Source organism: Aquarana catesbeiana, linkage group LG01 (genome assembly GCF_042186555.1).
Source record: "Aquarana catesbeiana isolate 2022-GZ linkage group LG01, ASM4218655v1, whole genome shotgun sequence".
In the NCBI taxonomy this organism is placed as follows: Eukaryota; Metazoa; Chordata; class Amphibia; order Anura; family Ranidae; genus Aquarana; species Aquarana catesbeiana.
The window spans coordinates 405,643,781-405,665,982 of NC_133324.1; the positions used below are offsets into that span (position 1 = coordinate 405,643,781).

At 43.9% G+C, this 22,202-nt stretch overlaps 1 protein-coding gene across 4 annotated transcripts in view; it reads left to right on the plus strand.

Moving 5' to 3' along the window:
* Positions 1-22,202, plus strand: part of JAK2 (Janus kinase 2) — a 338,377-nt gene that overhangs the window by 129,265 nt on the left and 186,910 nt on the right. For all 4 annotated transcript variants that reach the window (XM_073635018.1, XM_073635011.1, XM_073635003.1 and 1 more), the window contains one exon: positions 1,418-1,541. In XM_073635018.1, the coding sequence (XP_073491119.1) occupies positions 1,418-1,541 (124 nt within the window). The remainder of the gene's footprint in view (positions 1-1,417; positions 1,542-22,202) is intronic.

Below are 22,202 nucleotides of genomic sequence, written 5' to 3' on the forward strand. Positions count from 1 at the left end.
AGCGCTTCCCTAGCTGCAACACAGAGAGCCGGGCCATGCTGCTTAACATTAGCATGTGACACAAGTAAATGTCGGCATGAGAAAAAAAACAAAAAAGTGCAGCGCTAACTTACTAATCAATACCACAATAATGGTGTAACCCTCTAATGTATGGAAATCTCAATAAGCTTCAATATTGCCAAAATATCGGTCTCTGTGATATGTAACGTCACACATAATACACATTAGACTGAAAATAAGACATCAAAAATGACTGCAAACTTGATAGGGATTATGGAAACCCCTCTTACAGATATTTGGCACTGGACTGTGTCAGTAAAGCAGTGGATGGTGTCCACTGCTTATCAGTGCCCTTAAGTGTAGGCATATCAGTGCTGCTTCATCAGTGCAGCTTTTCGGTGCCCATAAAAGCATCCTCCGTGCCCATTAGTGCAGTTTATCAGTGCTCATCAGTGCGGTCTTATCAGTGCCCATCTGTGCTGTCTTATCAGTGTCCACCAGTGCAGAGCGGGATCATTACCAGAAATCATCCGGATGACAGAGTGGAGATATTGGGCTGTGACAGGTCTTGCATGCGAGAACACCACTCGTCGTAACGTTTTGCCTCCCATACCAGCATTGTGATAGACAGAGCACTGTTCCAACACTGGTACGGGAGGCGGGACGTTACGGCGAGCGGTGTTCTCCCATACAAGACCTGTCACAGGCCAAGATCTCCGCTCTGTTATCCGGATGATTCCTGGTAATGATCCCGCTCTGCACTGAGATGGCGGACAGGGGCGAAGTGGGGGCGGTGCTGGCAGGGAGCAGATGAGGAGGGAGGAGGAGAAGGACAACACCACCTCCATGGGCAGCACAGACCGGGGGCTGCGAGACCCCTCCGCCCACTACAGTGAGCAGAGAGGAAATGGAAATCCCTGCTCGCGTTAGAGAACTACAACTGGGAAGTGACAAGACTGCTGGCTGAGGATACAGGAGGAATAGCAGCCAGCGGTCTTACAAACAGGCTATCACAGGTTAGTACCGTTTTTTCAGCAAGATCAGAAAGCTACTTCAGAAGAACATGGGTGGCATAGTTGGTGAAGGTAGGAGATCAGCAACAAGGACATGTAAAAAAGTTTTTTCCCGGAGTTCTGCTTTAACAACTCATCTCTACTTTTTGTGGTCGTGATGTCATTTATCAGATATTACATTATGTAAATTAATGCAATGGAGAAATGTATCTAGAGGGACACATTTTAGAAAACCAATCTCCAAGGCAAAAATAACTGACACTGCTTCCTTCCATCCCCTTCTCACCCATTTACTGTCTGGACTTAGGTGGAGAAATAATGTATTTTGCCATAAATGATATCCAAAGACAAACTGACTGTTTTCGTATCTGCATAATCATATATATTTTTTTTTTTCTTTACAGGTGTGACACCAGTTTATTATAGCCTGTTTGCGTTAATGAATGAGACTGACAGAATTTGGTATCCTCCTAATCATACCTTCCTTGTGGATGAAACAAGCAAGCAAATTGTTAAATTTCGAGTAAGGTGTGTATTTTGCTTTATGTCTAAAGGCTTGGTTGGCTTTACCTCAAAAACAACTGCTTGTGAGCCAACTAAGCAGGTATTCAGTATATGGGATTTTAGGCTTTTTAGTTTGCCATCACACAATGTGAACATGAGCTGTGCAAGAGCTTTTAGCACATTGCTGAACTCCTCCCAGTGCACTCTCCTGTTGTCTGAACACCTGCCTTTGCATTTCCTGATAACCTGACAACATTGCAATATTGTTTACTACAACTCGGCCTTATTGGCTCACCGTCCATAATTGCTCACTTTTTTAGTCTGAATTTAGTTGGAGGGTTGTGGGAAGATTGTGTAAGGCCCCTTTCACATGAGGCGGACTCCGTTTCTACGGAGCCCGCCTCGGTCCGCCGGCTCAGCGGGAGATCTGTCCGTTGATCTCCGCTGAGCCGGCGGATGACAGGTCCCTCTCCGCTCACTGAGCGGGGAGGGGCTTGTCAGGCGCTGCTGCCGCCTATGGAGGGATCGGATGAAAATGGACAGGATGTCCGTTTTCATCAGATCTCATCCGATCCGCCAGCGACAGACCTGGATGTAGGGCCATCCGTCTGCTTTTAGCGGATTGGACTGGGTCGGATGTAAGCGGACATGTCTCCGCTGACATCCGACGCTCCATAGGCTAACATAAAGCGCCCGTTCAGGTCCGCTGTCAAAACTGACAGGCGGACCTGAACGGTCCGATCGTATGAAAGGGGCCTAAGAGTAGATTTCATGAATTTACTGTGGCAGTATTTTAAAATTGATTCCTTGTATGTTTCTGAAGTTCTTCAATTATGAAAAGAAACAATATTTTTTTTATGTCTATAACTGTTTATTTAGCCTAGGTTCATACTCGTGCAATTCCTGCGCATTTCCAGCACCACATTCCAGCCACACTGCCCTTGCAATCCAATGTGGGTATTGGTACAAAGTTAACCACACCTCAAGCGCAGGTCACAAACGCAGTGCGTTTGCCTGCACCAGATCACATAGTACAAAATGGCTATGTGATCCGGTTGCAGAGCCGCTCCAGAAAAGGTGCCTGCATGTCTATGGTGCAATGTGGTGCAATTTGAGCTCATTCAAAATGAATGTGCTCAAATTGCACCCACTGAGTCGCATGTGAATTGCACAGAAATGTGGTGCAGTTCTTATGTGATTTGCAGGTAGTTCATAATGTGAACCAGGGCTTAAAGTGGTTCTAAAGCTAAAATATTTTTTGCCTTAATGCATTCATTGCATTAAAGTGGATGTAAACCCAATGTCATCCTTTCTAAACTACTGCCATAGGGGTTATCTATAAGGATATACATGCCTCCTGCATGTATCTTTACCTGTCAAATGTCTCCCCTCTGTCTGTTATGAGATCCAAAAAACTGCAGATTCTGTGGGTGGGTCTGTTGTCTGGAGCTCGGTGGGTGGAGTCGTGATGTCAGTAGACTCCCCGCCCACCTCTACACTCCCCTTGTTGTTATGCATTTTCTCCTGTATATTTCTTACACGGGACATACTAAAAGGAATGACAGAATGGAATGCCCATAGACTTTAACAGGGAGATGGAATGCCCATAGAGAATAATGGAAAAAAAAATTCAATTTGTGACAGACTCTTTAGACATATCTTTTTTTTTTTTTTAAACCTACTTTTAAATATCAGTGGCCATGTTTAATATTGAGATTAGGTGGGATTATTATTGTTTTTTATGGCATAACAAAGGTGAATGACAGAAGGGAATGCCCATAGAGTATAATGGGAAGTACAATATAAACTCATTTGCATAGTTGCCAACATTGGAAAAAAAAATTTTGCGACACTTTTTTGGCTGTAGGCGGAGTCAGCCTATAATTAGGGGATGGGGCATGCATTAGTAGGCGTGGCATAGAAAAAATGCAAAAAAAAAAGGGGGCGTGGTTTACGTGCAATAGTGGGCGTGGCTTACATGGGCATGACTAAAATGGGTTGTGGTTAGAGTCTAAGATGAATGAGGGATGCAGAGGGAAAGGGGGGTAGAGGGAGAGGGATGGAGGGACAGCAGACCCAGATCCTACACCACAATAGCAATGTGTATTCCAGAGTTTAACCATCAGCAGATAAAGATACTCCAAACACCTGGTGTTGGCGCTTCAATCATCCCGGCACCATGGTTGTTATGGTGTTGTCAGGATGATTGAAGCGCATTATTTCTATTATTACATTGTAATATAAAATGAAATCATTCAACTCACCATAATGCAGAATCAGTGGGACCACTGAGCGTGTCACCTGCTACGTCGCCTGCCACCAGATGCCATCAGGTTCCCCCAGCAGAGTCTGTCCTTACATCAGGTTCCCCCAGCAGAGTCTGTCCTTACATCAGGTTCCCCCAGCAGAGTTCATCCTTGCATCAGGTGCCCCAGCAGAGTTCATCCTTGCATCAGGTGCCCCCAGCAGAGTCTGTCCTTACATCAGGTGCCCCAGCAGAGTGCCTCTTCCACCAGGCATTCCCAGTACAGTACCTCTTACATCGGGTGTCCCCACTGGAGTGTTGGCTGCAGATGGAGTGTTGGCTACAGTCTAGCTACATCTCCTCAAGATTGGTGACAAGGGGAGAGAGGTGTGTGGGTGGAGGCATGGTGACTTGGGGTGTTACAGGCTGACTTGGGGAAGGGTGGAGACAGGGTGGTGATTTAGGGGTGCAGGCATGATGGTGACCTGGGGGGTGCAGGCATGGTGGTGACTAGGCCGGAGGGGGTGCAGGCATGGGAGGAGGGGGATGCAGGCATGGTGTTGTCATGGGGGGAGGCGGGTGCAGGCATGGTGTTGTCATGGGGGGAGGCGGGTGCAGGCATGGTGTTGTCATGGGGGAGGCGGGTGCAGGCATGGTGTTGACATGGGGGAGGCGGGTGCAGGCATGGTGTTGACATGGGGGAGGGGGTGCAGGTATGGTGATGACATGGGGGAGGGAGGCAGGTATAGTGGTGACATGGGGGGAGGGGGCTGCAGGTATGGTGGTGATATGGGGGGGAGGGGGTGCAGGTATAGTGGCGACATGGGGGGAACAGGTATGGTGATGACATGGGGGAGGGGGGGCAGGTATGGTGATGATATGGGGGGAGGGGGCCAGGGCTGGACTGGGACAAAAATGTGGCCCTGGACTTCATCCAGACCGGCCCAGGGCACAACACATCAGGGTACGGTACATCAGGGCACAGCACATCAGGATACAAGGCACATCAGTGCACAGCATATCGGGGTACAGCACACCAGGCCACATCAGGGTACAGATTATGGGGCACATCTGAGCACATGGCACATCAGGGCATGGGGCACATAGCACATCATGGCACATTAGGGCACATTATGGCACATTATGGCACATCAGGGCACATTACGGGGCACATCAGGGCACGGGGCACGTCAGGGCACATGGCACATTATGGAGCACATCAGGGCACATTATGGGGCACATAGCACATCAGGGCATGGGGCACGTCAGGGCACATAGCACATCAGGGCACATTATGGCACATTATGGGGCACATAGCACATCAGGGCACATGGCATATCAGGGCACAGGGCACAGGGCACATTAGGGCATGGGCCACCTCAGGGGGCACATGATCGGGGAACATTATAGGGCACATCAGGGACACATCACCAGCATCTTACTAGCCAGTATGCAGAGTAGCGCAGGAAGTGTGTGTAGTAAGTGCTGTCTCTCATGTCACGCGCGGCTGCTCCCCGGCGGCCCCTCTTCTCTTCTCGTCTATCCCAGATAAACGAGACATTGTCACACACGGGGCAGAGCGGAGGGTTGGCGGTGGTGACTGAACATTTCCTTGTGTTCAGTGGAGAGGGGGGAGGAGTTGCCAATCCCTGTAGCCAAAAGGCTTCAGTGTACAATAGAATTTTCTATTTGTACACTGAAGAGAGAAGCCGATTGGCTGCCCCTCTCCCCTGCACTGAACACAAGGGGAAACGACTCATTGACTGACTTGTGGAGGTGACGGCGGCCATTTGTGTGGAGCCGTTGACGTTTTTTGAGAAAAACACTCACAAAATTGGGATTTTCCTGGGAAAATCGAGACTGTTGGCAACTATGCATTTGCAGGCAAATCTGAGAGACATAGCAATTTCACCTTTCCCACAGCTGTTCCTCAAGTAGAGTAGCAGATTGTAAGATTGAGATTATTTGGGATTACAGCTGTTTTCTATGCAATGACAGATAAATAATAGAAAGGAATGCCCATAGAGTATAAGGGGAAGCAAAATGTGACCTGGAGTCAGAACCATTGCTCATATCAGATCAATCTTTAGCAGACATACTCTCTATGTTCAGTGGTGATGTCCAAATTTCACATTAAGCGGGATTATTATTGTTTTCTATGGAATGACAAACATATGACAGAATGGAATGCCCGTAGAGTATAATGGGAAGCAAGATGTGTCCTGGAATAAAACCCATTCAATATATCAGATTAATTGTTAGCATACATACTCTCCGGGTTCAATGACAATGTTTAATATTGAGATGAAGTGGGATTATTATTGTTTTCTATGGATTGAAAGGTGAATGACAGAAAGGAATGCCCATAGAATATAATGGGAAGCAAAATATAAACTTATTTGAAGGCAAATCTGAGAGACATATTGATGTATCCTTTCCCACAGGTGTTCATTAAGTAGAGCAGCAGATATTAATATTGATATTTGGGATTACATCTCTTTTCTATGGAATGACCAATAAATAATACAAAGAAATGCCCATAGAATAGAATGGGAAGCAAAATGTCACCTCGACTGGGAACCATTCGACATATCAGATCAATCTTTAGAAGACATTCTGTCCATAATAAAAGGCAATGTTTAATATTGAGATGAAGCGGGATTAGCATTTTCAATGGAATGACAAGGGTTAATGACAGAAGGGAATCCCCATAGAGTATAATGTGAAGCAAAATATAAACTGATTTGCAGGCAAATTTGAGACACATAACGATTTATCCTATCCCACAGGTGTTCCTCAAGTAGAGAAGGATATAGTTTATATTGAGATTATTTGTGATACCAGCGGTTTTCTATGGAATGACAGAAACATAAAAGAAAGGAATGCCCATAGAGTATATGGGAAGCGAGATGTGACCTGGAGTCAGAACCATTAGCCAGATCCGATCAATCTTTAGTAGACATACTCTATGTTTAGTGGTGATGTCCAAAATTGAGATGAAGCGGGATTATTATTGTTTTCTATATAATGACACAGGTGAATGACATAAGGGAATGCCCATAGAGTATAATGGGAAGCAAATATAAACTTGTTTGCAGGCAAATCTGAGAGACATAGCAACTTCACCTTTCCCACAGGTGTTCCTCAAGTAGAGTAGCAGATTCTAAAATTGAGATTATTTGGGATTACAGATGTTTTCTATGGAATACCAGATAAATGACAGAAGGGAATGCCCATAGAGTATAATGGAAGTAAGATGTGACCTTGAGTCAGAACCATTCAACATATCAAATAAATCTTTAGCAGACATACTCTCCAAATTCAGTGGCAATATTTAAAATCAAGACAAATTGGATTATAATTGTTTTCTAAGGAATGAAAGAAGGAAATGCCCATAGAGTATAATATATATCAACTCTTTTGCAGGCAAACCTGAAAGATGTAGCTATTTAACCCCTTTGCGACCGGCTCCTTTAGATAAAGGCCGGCAGAATGGCACGGCTGCGCAAAGTAACGTACCCATACATTACTTTGAATTTGCCGACGTGTGCGCGCGCCCCGCCGGCGGCACACGCCTGCCATGAGCTCCGTGAGTCGGGTCCCGTGGACTCAATCGCTGCGGGGTTACCCGCGATCGCCTCACGGAGAGGACGAACGGGGAGATGCTGATGTAAACAAGCATCTCTCCCCGTTCTGCCTAGTGACAGTCTCACTGATCTTTACTCTCTGTCATCGGGAGCTGAGATCAGTGACATGCCACACACAGCTCATCCCCCTACAGTTAGAACACATCCCTAGTACTGACTTAACCCCCCCCCCCCCCCCTAGTGGTTAACCCCTTCACTGCCAGTGTCATTTACACAGGAATCAGTGCATTTGTATAGCACTGATTGCTGTATAAATGACAATGGTCCCAAAAATGTCCGACATGTCCGCCATAATGTCGCAGTCGCAATAAAAATCGAAAAAAAACGCTTATTGCGATTTTTTTTTTTTTTAACCAAAAATATGTAGAAGAATACGGATTGGCCTAAACTGCGGGAAAAAAATGTTTTTTTTATATATTTTTGGGGGATATTTATTATAGCAAAATGTAAAAAATAATGCGTTTTTTTCAAAATTGTCGCTCTTATTTTGTTTATAGCGCAAAAAATAAAAATCGCAGAAATTATCAAATACCACCAAAAGAAAGCTCTATTTGTGGAAAAAAAAGGACGTCAATCCTGTTTTGGAGCCACGTTGCATGACCGCGCAATTGTCAGTTAAAGCGACGCAGTGCCGAATCGCAAAAAGTGCTCTGGTCAGGAAGGGGGTAAATCCTTCCGGGGCTGAAGTGGTTAAAAGGGACATGTATTCCTTCTGAGACAACAGCCTCATTTAAAGCCTTTATTCAAGCCAGTTTTTTATGTATGAAAAGATGCAATCCCGATCTTTGCAATATTCTCTTTACTTCAAATAATCATATACATTACAGGTAATCTGAGATAAGCGAATGCACAGTTTCGAACATAACATGTTCTTCATCAAGCATACATGCTGCTTGATGAAGAACATGTTATGGTCGAAGACTGTGCAGTCGCTGATCTCAGATTACCTGCAATGTATATGAATATTTCAATGAAAGAGAATATTGCAAAGATTGGGATTGCATCTTCAATTTTTTATACATAAAACAATCTTAAAGCCTTTAAATGAGGCTGTTGTCTCAGAAGGAATACATGTCCCTTTTAACTAGCTATATCTTTCAGGTTTGCTTGCAAAAGAGTTGATATGCATTCTACTCTATGGCAGGGCTCAAAATTTCAAGTCCTGAGCTACTAGCCAGGCCTCAAGGCCAACCCCTACCCTACCCCACCCCTAATTCTAACCTCCATAAGTTATCTCATGAAATGACACTTAAATGTTTTATGCAGAATTAAGTTATAAAAATTAATATTAACAAAACTTTATCCATGCCCACCAATGCAGCCTGCCTGTGTCCGCCAATGCAGCCCATGTCCCCAGCCTACCTGTGCAGGGGAAGAGAGGAGAGCCGTTCCCCGCATGATCAAAGCGCCGGTAACATAACAGCTTTCATTTCATTAGCTGTGTGTTCCCCGCCGTGCCCGTCACATACAGCCCCTCCCCCCTTGTCCAGGGAACTTTGAAAGACAGATCACTCATCCCAGGATTGGACGAGTGATCTGTCTATCAAAGTGCCTGGACAAAGAGGAGGGGTTGTAGGTGACGGTGCGCAGCGGGGAACACACAGCTATTAAAATGAAAGCTGTTATGTTACCGGCGCTCTGATCATGCGGTAGGCGGCTCTAATCTCTCTTCTCTCTCCCATATAACCCACCTGCCGGTGGTGCTCGCCCCCCCAGGCAGCCCACATCTGCCAGCCCTCAAAATCCACTTGCAAAATGTGAACAGGCGAGTGGAATTTTTGAGGGCTGCTCTATGGGAATTTCCTTCCTTCATTCCTTAGAAAACAATTAAAATCCAATTACTTTCAATTTTAAATCTTGCCACTGAACTTGGATAGTAGATCTGCTAAGGATTTATTTGGTATGTTGAAAGGTTTTGACTCCAGGTCACATCTTGGTTCCCATTCTCCTCTATGGGCATTCCTTTCTATCATTTATTTGTCATTCCATAGAAAACCGCTGTAATCCCAAATAATCTCAATTTTACAATCTGCTACTCTACTTGAGGAACAGTTGTGGGAAAAAATAAATTGCTATGTCTCTCAAATTAACCATTAAATTTGTTTATATTTTGCTACTCATTATACTCTATGGGCATTCCCTTCTGTCATTCACCTTTTGTCATTCCATAGAAAACAATGCTAATCTCGCTTCATCCCAATATTAAACATTGCCACTCAACATGGAGATAATGGCTTTTAAAGATTGATCTGATATGACTAATGGTTCTGAGTTCAGGTCACATTTTGCCTCTCATTATACTCCATGGGCATTCCCTTCTGTGATTCACCTTTGTTATGCCATAGAAAACAATAATAATCCCACTTAATCGCAATATTAACCCCTTTCCGCCGACCGTACGCAGATGTGCGTACTCGGCTTTCGGGGGTTATACCGGGATGATGCCCGCAGCTGCGGGCATCATCCCGGTACCGCTGTTTCGAGCGGGCGATCGGCTATCCGTATATAACAACCGATGCGGCTAAAAGCCGCTCGGCTGTTATACTGGAGGAGTGGGAGGGGACGCCCCCCCCTCCCGCCGTCTCCCGCCGCTCTTACCGGGCCTCCCGTGCGATCGGGAGGCCCGGTGTCCAATCAGCTGCCTCCGGCAGCTGTGAGCGGGCTGGAACGAAGCTGTGGGCAGCTTCGTTCCAGCCTGCTCAATGTAAACGCATGACGTCACTTCCTGTTTACTCGGCTGCCAATGGCGCCGAATTTTTAAAAATACACAGTATTCAGAATCGCCGTTTTCGGCGATCTGAATACTTTGAAGTGCAGAGGAGGGATCGGGAGTCTTTTAGACCCCCGATCCCTCCATAAAGAGTACCTGTCACCATGACGGCAATAAAAGTAAAAAAAAAAAAAAAACATTTTTTTTAAGCACAATTTAGAAGTATAAAAATAAATAAAAAAAAAAAAAAAAAACTTTTAAAGCGTCCCCGCGAGCTCGCGCAGCGAAGAAAACGCATACGGAAGTCGCGCCCGCATATGTAAACGGTGTTCAAATCACACATGTGAGGTATCGCCACGATCGTCAGAGCGAGAGCAATAATTCTAGCCCTAGAACTCCTCTGTAACGCTAACCTGGTAACCGTCGCCTATGGAAATTCATAGCTACCATAGTTTGTCGCCATTCCACGAGTGCGTGCAATTATAAAGCGTGACATGTTTGGTATCTATTTACTCGGCGTAACATCATCTTTCACATTATACAAAAAAATTGGGGTAACTTTACTGTTTGGATTTTTTAAAATTCATGGAAGTGTCCCTTTTTCCAAAAATTTGCGTTTAAAACACCGCTGCACAAATACCGTGTGATATAAAATATTGCATCTATCTCCATTTTATTCTCTAGATTCTCTGCTAAAAAATATATATAATGTTTGGGGGTTCTAAGTAATTTTCTAGCAAAAAACGGATTTTAACTTGTAAACACCAAATTTCAAAAATAGGCTTAGTCATGAAAGGGTTAAACATGGCCAATGATATTTAAAAGTAAATAAATAAATCTTTAGTTTGCTAAGGATTCATTTGATATGTGTAAAGATTCTGTCACTAATTGAAATATTTTGTTTCCATTATTCTCTATGGGCATTCCATCTCCCTGTTAAAGTCTATGGGCATTCCATTCTGTCATTCGTCTGTTATTCTATAGAAGACAGCAATAATCCCAAATTATCTAAATCTTACTATCTGCTACTCTATTTGGGGAACAACTGTGGGAAAGGTGAAGTTGCTATGTCTCTCAATTTGCCTGCAAACTAGTTTGTAGCTTGCTTCCCATTATACTCTATGGGCATTCTCTTCAGTCATTCACCTTTGTCATTCCATAGAAAACAATAATAATCCCGCTTCATCTAAATTTTGAAAATCACTGAAAATAGAGAGTATGTCTGCTAGAGATTGATCTGATATGACCAATGGTTTTGACTCCAGGTCACATCTTGCTTTCCATTACTATGGGCATTGCTTTCTGTCATTCACCCTTGTCATTTCAATGGAAAACAATAATAATCCCACTTCATATCAATATTAAACATCGCCAGTGGACCAGGAGAGTATGTCTGCTAAAGATTTATTTGGTATGGTGAATGGTTTTGACTCCGGGTCACATCTTGCTTCCCATTATACTCTATGGGAATTCCCTTCTGTCACTCACATTTGTCATTCCATAGTAAACAATGCTAATCTCGCTTCATCTAAATTTTGAACATCTTCCCTGAACATGGAGAGTATGTCTGCTAAAGATTGATCTGATATGAGCAATGGTTCTGACTCCAGGTCACATCTTGCTTCCCATTATACTCTATGGGCATTCCATTCTGTCATATGTTTGTCATTCCATAGAAAACAATAATAATCCCACTTCATGTGAAATTTGGACATCACCACTGAACATAGAGAGTATGTCTGCTAAAGATTGATCTGTATGACCAATGGTTCTGACTCCAGGTCACATCTTGCTTCCCATTATACTCTATGGGCATTCCTTTCTATTATTTATCTGTCATTCAATAGAAAACAGCTGTAATCCCAAATAATCTCAATTTTACAATCTGCTACTCTACTTGAGGAACAGCTGTGGGAAAGGTGAAATTGCTATGTCTCTCAGATTTTCCTGCAAATGAGTTTATATTTTACTTCCCATTATACTCTATGGGCATTCCCTTCTGTCATTCACCTTTGTTATGCCATAAAAAAAAACAACAATAATCCCACCTAATGTCAGTATTAAACATGGCCACTGATATTTAAAAGTAGTTTAAAAAAAAAAAAATTGATATGTCTAAAGAGTCTGTCACAAATTGAATTTTTTTTCCATTATTCTCTATGGGCATTCCACCTTGTTCCATTATTCTCTATGGGCATTCCATTCTGTCATTCCTTTTAGTATGTCCCTCTTACACTGAACTTCTACTATGATCTCTAACATCCAGTTTAACCACTTCCTTACCCGCCTATAGTCAAATGACGTCCACAGATGGGATCTCCCATCCTGGGTGGACGTCATATGACGGCCTCGGGTTCCCGGCCGCCTAGGGGGCGCGCGGGCACCCGCGATTGCCCGTTAACCGGGCCGGACTGTGGATCTCTGTGTGTAAACACAGAGATCCACGTCCTGTCAGCTCAGAGGAGAGCGATCTGTGTTCCCAGAACGGAGGAACACTGATCGGTCTCCTCCTCTTGTGCGTCCCCTCCCCCTACAGTTAGAAGCATTCCCTAGGAAACACATTTAACCCCTCCCCGCCCCCTAGTGGTTAACCCCTTCACTGCCTGTCACATTTACACAGTAATCAATGCAATTTTATAGCATTGATCGCTGTATAAATGTGAATGGTCCCAAAAATGTATCAAAAGTGTCCGATGTGTCCGCCATAATGTCTCAGTCACGAAAAAAATTGCGATCGCCGCTATGACTAGTAAAATAAAAAATTAAATAATTAAAAAAAAAAAATGCCATAAATCTATCCCGTATTTTATAGACGCTATAACTTTTGCGCAAACCAATCAATATACGCTTATTGCGATTTGTTTTTTTTACCAAAAATATGTAGAAGAATATGTATCGGACAAAACTGAGGAAAAAATTTGTTTTTTTAAAACAAAATTGGGATATTAATTATAGCAAAAAGTAAAAAATATTGTGTTTTTTTTCAAAATTGTCGCTCTTCTTTTGTTTATAGCGCAAAAAATAAAAACCGCAGAGGTGATCAAATACCACCAAAAGAAAGCTCTATTTGTGGGGGAAAAAAGGACGTCAATTTTGTTTGGGTGCAACGTCGCACGACCGCGCAATTGTCCTTTAAAGTGCGACAGCGCTGAAAACTAAAAATTGGTCTGGGAAGGAAGGGGGTGAAAATGCCCAGTATTGAACCGGTTAAAGACAGGAAAAAAACACATGACTTCACCATGCCAAATCATGCTGAGGTGTGGAACAGCCAATCCTTGCAGAGCTGCTGAAGAAGAGTGGGAGGGAATTAAAAAATAATGCATGTCTTAGGCTAGTGCACGAGATGTAAATCACCTGTCACTCACAGCAAGGGGGAGGATTTGACAAAGTTTTTCTCTGTTTGTCAAGTTTTATCTCACTGAACAATAAAAGAGGATTGCTCAGAGCTGGATTAACTCTGTGTGGCAAGACTGGGCTCAAATGATAGGAAATCTTATACTCTACATTATGACATAAAAAAAATTATTTTTTCGGGTTTACATCCACTTTAAGGTAAAAAATGTTTTAGCACCTACTCTGTGCCTTCAATCCCCATCCATAAACCCTTACCTAAGTCCTCTATCGATCCAGAGCTGTGCCCTACTCCCTTCTCTCACAAAAGACTCTGGGAGCAGCAGGAGCCATTGCTGTAAGATAAATCCTGTGAGGAGGGAGTATGGCTGAGCTGCACTGTGTGTCTATAGACAAACACAGCTCAGCTTGGGAGCGCGCCCACATGTGTGCCACAAGTGAGCGCAGAGCTCTCCTTTTATTCTTGTAAGGCTGCTTTCACACTGGGGTGGACGGGTGTTGACGGTAAAACGCCACTAGTTTTAGCAGCGCTTTACTGTCATTTTTGCTGCGCTATTCAGCAGCTAGCGGGTGCTTTCAACCCCCGCTAGAGGCTGAATAAAGAGTTTTGCAGGCGCTTCGGCAGCAGTGCCCATTCATTTCAATGGACAGGAGCAGTGTATACACCTCTCCTTCACCGCCCCAAAGATGCAGCTTGCAGGACTTTGTTTTAACGTCCTGCCAGCGCATCACCTCAGTGTGAAAGCACTTGGGCTTTCACACTGGGACTGCAGGGGAGGCGTTTTTCAGGCGCTTTACAGGCGCTATTTTTTTTATCCCAAAAGCACCTGAAAAATGCCCCAGTGTGAAAGGGGTCTAAAGAGTACTAAAAAACTTTGACCAAAAGAGAAAATGGCCCAAAACAATAGTCTAAGAACATTTAACCAAAAGAGGAAGTACAATAAAAACAGTTGATTTTGCCCTATTCTCACAACAGCTAGTTAATTCACAAAGAACTCACATCATCCAAAACTTAAAAGCACATTCACAACACATGTGTTGCATTAACATACATTACCTGCATTGGTGTGCTCAGGTGTTATTCATCATAAATACAACCTCAACACACCTGCACGTAGACGGCAGTGCCATGAAAGTCCTTATTTAGGCACTTCCTCTGTCTTTCAACTGTTCTGCTGTGTAGTCAGCCTGGTACGTGGGCTTTTGACTGTTTTCACTAGGAAAGCCACCCTGAGAAATGCAATGTAGACAGGAAGTGGATGCAGGAGATTCAAAAGAACAAGAAGTCACACATTATTAAATTGATTGTAAACCTCAGACATTAAATATGAACAAAGCATATCCCTCTATAGTGTGTACTTGTCTCAGTCCAGAGCACAAAGTGTCATTTCTGTCTGCTCCATCATTCCTCTGCTATCTGCATGAGTCACTTCTGACAAGTTTTCCTGACATCAAGAGAAAAAAGGTGACAGCCTCTGCACTGTTCCTGTGTGTCCCTTCCCTCCAAACAGCTCTCAGATCTCTCCTCACTGAGTTTTGCAGAATGTAATTTCAGCTCTCCGTCCCCCTTTTTCTGACAGTACAGACAAGCTTTAGAAATCCTGGACTTTGAACAGATATAGAAAAGAGAAGATTGCAGATAAACAGATACAACTTATGTAGGAGGATTTGTTTTATCTCTGTGTATCACCTGAGGCCAGTCATTTCACTGGGTATATGTAAGAAGGCTGGCCGCAGGCCAGGCCTGTATTTGTCGGAGGAGTCTGAGGGATATATAGATAGATAGATCTATCTATCTATCCTATCCATCTATCTATCTATCTCTATCTATATATCTAGATATATAATATATATCTATAGATAGATAGATATATATATAGATATATAAATAGATATATAGATATATAGATATATAGATATATATATATATATATATATATATATATATATATATATATATATATATATATATATATATATATATGAGAGAGAGAGAGAGATCTGTCTATCCCTCCTCCTCTGTCTGATCCTGCGTCGGCTCATATTCAGGGTTATAGCAACGTCATTTACGGGTTCACAGGGCATTCGCATCACTTCCGGTTTTCGTTCCAGCAGAGCGGCAGCGCGGCCTGTTGCAGGGACTCTCGTATTGGTTGTATCAACCCGGTGCTCGAGGTTCTGGTAGGGCTTGCGGGGGCATCAATGGGGGGCCCGCATCAGATGCCACTTATGCATGGGCCGGAGGAGGGGGCTGGCCGCCCGCCCGCTCACAGCATGCCTCCATTGCTCAGGGATTTCCAAGGTGTTTGTCAGAGGGGTTTCATTGGCTATTTCTCATGAGTACTGCCCTTGGGGGGGGGGGGGGGGGGCAAGGCTTTGAAGAGGGTGGAGTGGGACAGAGAAGCCAGCTGGTCTCTCGCTGGAGGTCTGGGGGAGTGGTGATGCATGCTGGCAGTAGATGATTCATGGGGTGTTCCAGTCATGGGGGGGGGGCATGTTTGTTTCCACGTCTCATCGTACCTTTTGTTCAAGTTTCTTTGTATACCTGGGTTTAGTTAGCTAGTGCTCCCATCTCAGGATATGTCACGTCTACAGATCCATACAGGCTGAAGTTTTGTTTTTAAATGATTGTTGACCACAATCTTCTCGTCCATATACCACACGTCATACAACGCACGTTTTATTTCATTACACCTGTACGACTACCCACCACGGTCAGTGGGTACACTAGCCCTGAGTGTACATTTTTAATTACCTGTCTCTGCGCTGCATGTTTATCGGGCTCACTTACTACATACGCTGGGGGGGGGCATTATCAGGTCTTGTTCACGCGCCGTGGTCTTGTCATTACTGCTTACATCCTCATACTCAGGTAGGCACAGAGGGGTGGTGTTTTCATGTCTGGTTGTCTGTTGTCACTTTCTTTACGTTGTGTTTTCTTGGGTTTGGGCATGCCGCACGTTTCGGAAGCAACTAATTCACGTTCATCCCTTCAACCCCATGTAGGGCTTCAGAGCATGGTAGCACGCCATCATTTAGGAGTTGGTCCATACTTAAGCACACAGCTGAGCTTTGTCACAGGTTTTTTCCTTTCCCAGTCAGTCGAGACGGCGGTACATTTCGGATTGTTTCCAATTCCATCCCAGCTACTCCCATCCACCAGCATGGAACATGTTCTGGGCATTATTTTTTAATGCAGATTCATGTGGGCTGAATATGCTCTCTACGGCCTGTTATGGTTACAAGACAGGATGGAATTGATCGAAGCTTGGTCAGAGGCGGGGTGTCAGCGCACCCCCTGCTCCTGCTTTTCCTACATTCCTGCAGGCAAGGTCAGCATCTCCTTAGTCCACCGGTCTTGTCGAGCCTTCTGGTTCAATATGTCTGAGCCAAGTAATGTTCCTTGTCAGGGGCGGTGTTGGGATCTCCCATCCCTGGTCTTCATACAGCCTCTTTCCTGCAGAAATATTTTTAATCAAAATACTCGTCCGTGGGTTTGACGATTCAGAACTTTTTACGGGGGGGTGGCAGTTATTGGCTATCCAAGCTGATATCACCAATGCTTTATAGCTACTTCCATCAGACCTGCCCACTGGTATGGCAAGATAAATGGCGCAAGTGTCGTTTTACTACAGGGTTATCCTTGGGTCAAAAGCAATCCTTGCTTTGACACTTTTGCAGGCTCTCCTTTGGATCTTGGGTACCTGCAGGGGGGTCAGGGGTTAATTCAGTTAGTTGTTTTCCTGTTGTGTGCAGACCTTGGTAACCAACCAGGATTCTGCAGTCTCTCGCAGGGTGTGTGCTGAGCCAACGTCCCCTTGACCGCCCACAAAGTGGTAGGTCCGGGCCAAATATTATTCTGGGTTCCACTCTCGGCTCTAACTTCTTGATTGCGAGGTTGCCTGGAGAACTGATCAGGTACGTCAGACCATTCATCTTTTGTCCGATCACCAGCCTGTTCAAAAGGGGGGCTTACAGTCACTTTGGGTATGCTCTATCATGCCATGAGACTTATTCCCCAGGATGGAGTCTGGCCCTTCTTCCCCTGTTTCAGGTTCACGACTCGGTTGTCAGGTTACAAGCAGAAGCAAGACCTGATTTAAATCATGTGGGACCAGTTTTCTGTGTGTATGGTATTGTTTCTCCATGTTTATCAATGCATATTGCCACAGCGTATTGGCCTTATCCACCAACACGATCATACATATCTATCAGGTATCCAGCACTTCAGACCCCTGCAAACTCCTGTCAGTTCGTCAATTTTTTGCAGCTCACCCTGTCAAACGTCCCCATGGATACCAAGGATAGACAGACAGGCCAGGTGTTTGTGGGAATTTTCACAGGGCTACTCAACTGATGTCTGTTTTGAAGTGTTTGAGCTTCTCTGCAATTATTTTGCAGGGGCTCCTCCTGTTATAGCTAATACATACTGGATCCGTATACTGAATCCATCCGGGCGTGCGCTACTCCATTAGACGGATTGTTACCTACCCTTCATCTAGCATTCTTATCACACCTACTTTCCTGTCTTTTTCCCCTCTTCAGGCGTACTGACTAGCTAGGCCAAGGCACACCTCAGGCCTTGGTAGTTAGGGTATCGCATTTCCAAGTGAAGACTCTGACTGGCTGTATTTGTAGGAGGAGTCTGAGAGGTATATATCCCTCCTCTGCCTGATCCTGCATTGGCTCGTATTCCGGGTTCCCACCCACCCCTTTCCCCCAAAACTTTTATATATTTATACGTGGCGTACATTTTTTCATATTCTTACATTCTGGGTATGCCCTCTTTCAGGCGTTCTGACCAGCTAGGCCAAGGCACACCTCAGGCCTTGGTAATTAGGGTATTGCATTTCCAAGTGAAGACTCTGACTACAAGTAAGATTTTACCACCACTTTAAGGTGAAAGCAGTACTTTAACCACTTCAGCCCCAGAAGATTTGGCTGCTCAATGACCAGGCCATTTTTTGCGATACGGCACTGCGTCGCTTTAACTGACAATTGCGCGGTCGTGCGACGCTGTACCCAAACAAAATTGACGTCCTTTTTTTTCCCACAAATAGAGCTTTGTTTTGGTGGTATTTAATAATCTCTGCAGTTTTTATTTTTTGTGCTATAAACAAAAAAAAAGCAAAATTTTTGAAAAAAAAAAAACTATTTTGTACGCTGCTATAATAAATAAAAGACTAATTATGTGGGGGTCTTGTGAGCCAAAGATGGACTGATGCCTCTGTGAGGTGAAACAAATATAGATAAGCTGCAAACACTAACCACGTTTCATTGCGTGCATAAACCAAAAAATACTGTATAAATAAACGTGCCTGCGCTGAAAAAACAGATGTATCCCAATAGTTGGGAGGTGCATATATAGTGTAAAACTATACTACAAAATTTCAATATAAAAAAAAAAATGCTAGTAATATATAAATTATAGAATGAATACAATCCTTATATGAAAGTATCCCATAAAGTGCAACATGCAAAAAAACAATATATATATATGTGGTTATAAATATAAGATCAAAGTGCAAAATCAAGTGTCCACATTTAAAAAGTTCAATTCATTGATATCAACACAAGTGCAAGTAAGTGGTGTCCACAAAAAACAGTGTTCCTCATGCTCCTCCTTAACCACTTGAGGTCCGGGCCATAGCCGAATGACGGCTACAGCGCGGACCTCAATCTCCGGGAGGACGTCATATGACGTCCTCTCCTATGCACGCGCACCGCGCGCACCCTACAGGGCGCGCGGTGTGCGCGCTGTGATCACGAGTCACGGAGACGCGGGTGATCACAGATCCGAGTAAAGGGCAGGTCCCGGCCCCTTACCATGTGATCAGCTGTCAGCCAATGACAGCTGGTCACATGATGTAAACAAAAGCTCGGTGATCGGTTTCGTTTTCTCCTCACGCTGACAGCGTGAGGAGGAAAAAAAAGCCGATCACCGGCTTATGTCAAAGGGACATCGGTCCCGAAGAGGAAGGAGGCACAGATGCCTCATCTGTGCCTCCAAGTGCCATCTGCCAGTGCCCACAAGTGCCACCTATTAAAGCCCACAAGTGCCACCTATTAAAGCCCACAAGTGCCACCTATTAAAGCCCACAAGTGCCACCTATCAATGCCCACAAGTGCCACTTATTAGTGCCACCTAGCAGTGCTGCCATCAGTCAGTGCCCAACACTGCCACCCATCAGTGCCCATAACCGCCACCCATCAGTGCCCATCACTGCCACCTATCGGTGCCCATCAGTGCCGCCTCATCGGCGTACATAAACGAAGGAGAAAAATTAACTGTTTGCAAAAATTGATAACAAAATATAAAAAAAATATATAATTTTTAAAAAAAAATTCTGTCTTTTTAAATTTTTTTTAACAAAAAATAAAAACCGTAGAGGTGATCAAATACCATCAAAAGAAAGCTCTATTTGTGGGAAAAAAATGATAAAAATTTCATTTGGGTACCGTGTTGTATGACCGCGCAATTGTCATTCAAAGTGCGACAGCACTAAAAGCTGAAAATTGGTCTGGACAGGAGGGGGGTTTAAGTGCCCAGTAAGCAAGTGGTTAATGGTGTTCACAATCCAGCATGTGTTGTCCTGTGACCCCCCACTTGTGCTTGCGCTCACCTCTGAGCGTGTGACACAGTAATTAAACGGTGTCTAAACACGCATTGGAGCCACCCCTTGGGCTCATACAGGGTATGCTGGTATAAACTCCACCACTCTCAGATGTCATCAGATAGTCTCACATACAAGAAAGAAAAAGCTCCATAGTGTGATACAGTAGGGATTTATTTAAAATATATTAAAACTTCCCTCCAGAAGGGTACTCACAATATGTAGGTGTGTGAGTGCACCAATCTTTCCAGAGAGTGTTTGTATAAAACAAGCGTTTGTATAGCGTGCAGTGTGTCGTTCCTCATCTACCTCTGTTGCTGACAGCTCCGTCCTACCCCTCCCCGACGCGTATTCGGCACAGGGATCACGTGCCTTCCTCTGGGGGATCTAATATCCACCTCCCAACTATTAAGATATATCTGTTTTTTCAGCGCAGGCACGTTTATTTATATTTTCTGCTATAATAAATATCCCCAATTTTTTTTAAAAAAAGCTATTTTTTTTTCTCAGTTTAGGCCGATATGTACTCGTCTACATATTTTTGGTAATAAAAATCGCAATAAGCATATATTGATTGGTTTGCACAAGTGTTATAGCGTCTACAAAATAGGGGATAGATTTATGGCATTTTTATTTTTTATGTTTTTTCCGTCATTTTTGGGACGATTGACAATTATACCACAATCATTGCTATAAAAATGCACTGATTACTGTATAAATGTCACTGGCAGGGAAGGGGTTAACACTGGGGGCGATCAAGGGGTTAACTGTGTTCCCTGGCTGTGTGTTCTAACTGGGGGGAGGGGACTGACTATAGGAAATTGCATATCGTGGTTCCTAGCTATTAGGATAGCATGCGCGAAGTTCGTCTTGACGGGAAAGGAGCGCGCATGCGCCATATGGACTTCGCGCATGCTCTGAAACCCGTTGTGTTCCTTCTGACCTGTACTTACTGATGTATGTAAGTGTTGAATATTTTTATTGTGCTACACATTAAAACATTGCACTCAGAGGCGCTTCTCTGTTCTTTTGTTTTTCTATGTTGATCTCGAGTTGGCTTCACCTCTGAGAAGTGCAACCCTTAGTGCCTGTGTTCCTATAGACTTTATCATCCTTATCCAGTTCCCCAGATCCACTATTCAGTAATTATTACAACTGATTGGACTTTTTATATTCATTTGTGGACTTTTTACAATTGATTCATCCAGTCCTGCTTTTTATTACCAGCTTTTATTTACGTGATTGTGAATCATTATATCGGTACCCTGAGCGCTAGCATTTGCTGTTTTTGTGCATCATCTTTAGAAGAGGCTTCCTTCTGGGACGACAGCCATGCAGATCAATTTGATGCAGTGTGCGGCGTATGGTTTGAGCACCGACAGACTGACCCCCCACCCCTTCAACCTCTGTAGCAATGCTGGCAGCACTCATACATCTATTTCCCCAAAACAACCTCTGGATATGATGTTGATCACTTGCACTCAACTTCTTTGGTCGACCATGGCGAGGCCTGTTCTGAGTGGAACCTGTCCTGTTAAACTGCTGTATGGTCCTGTCCACTGTGCTGCAGCTCAATTTCAGGGTTTTGGCAATCTTCTTATAGCCTAGGCCAAGGATATGCAAGTAGCGGACCTCCAACTATTGCAAAACTACAAGTCCCATTATGCCTATGCCTCTGGGTGTCATGCTTGTGGCCGTCAGAGTCTTGCTATGCCTCGTGAGACTTGTAGTTCTAGAGCAACAATTCTTTTTTCAGGTCCTCAGAGAGTTCTTTGCCATGAGGTCCCATGTTGAACTTCCAGTGACCAGTATGAGAGAGTGAGAGCGATAACACCAAATTTAACACACCCGAGGCCTTGTAACACTAACAAGTCACATGACATCGGCAAGAGAAAATGGCTAATCGAGCCCAATTTGGACATTTTTACTTAGGGGTGTACTCACTTTTGTTGCCAGCGGTTTAGACATTAATGACTGCTTGTTTTGTTATTTTGAGGGGCAGCAAATTTACGCTGTTTTAAAGCTGTATATTAAATATATATTAAAATATTTACAAAAATGTGAGGGGTGTACTCACTTTTGTGATATACTGTACCTTTTATACATACAGTATATTTC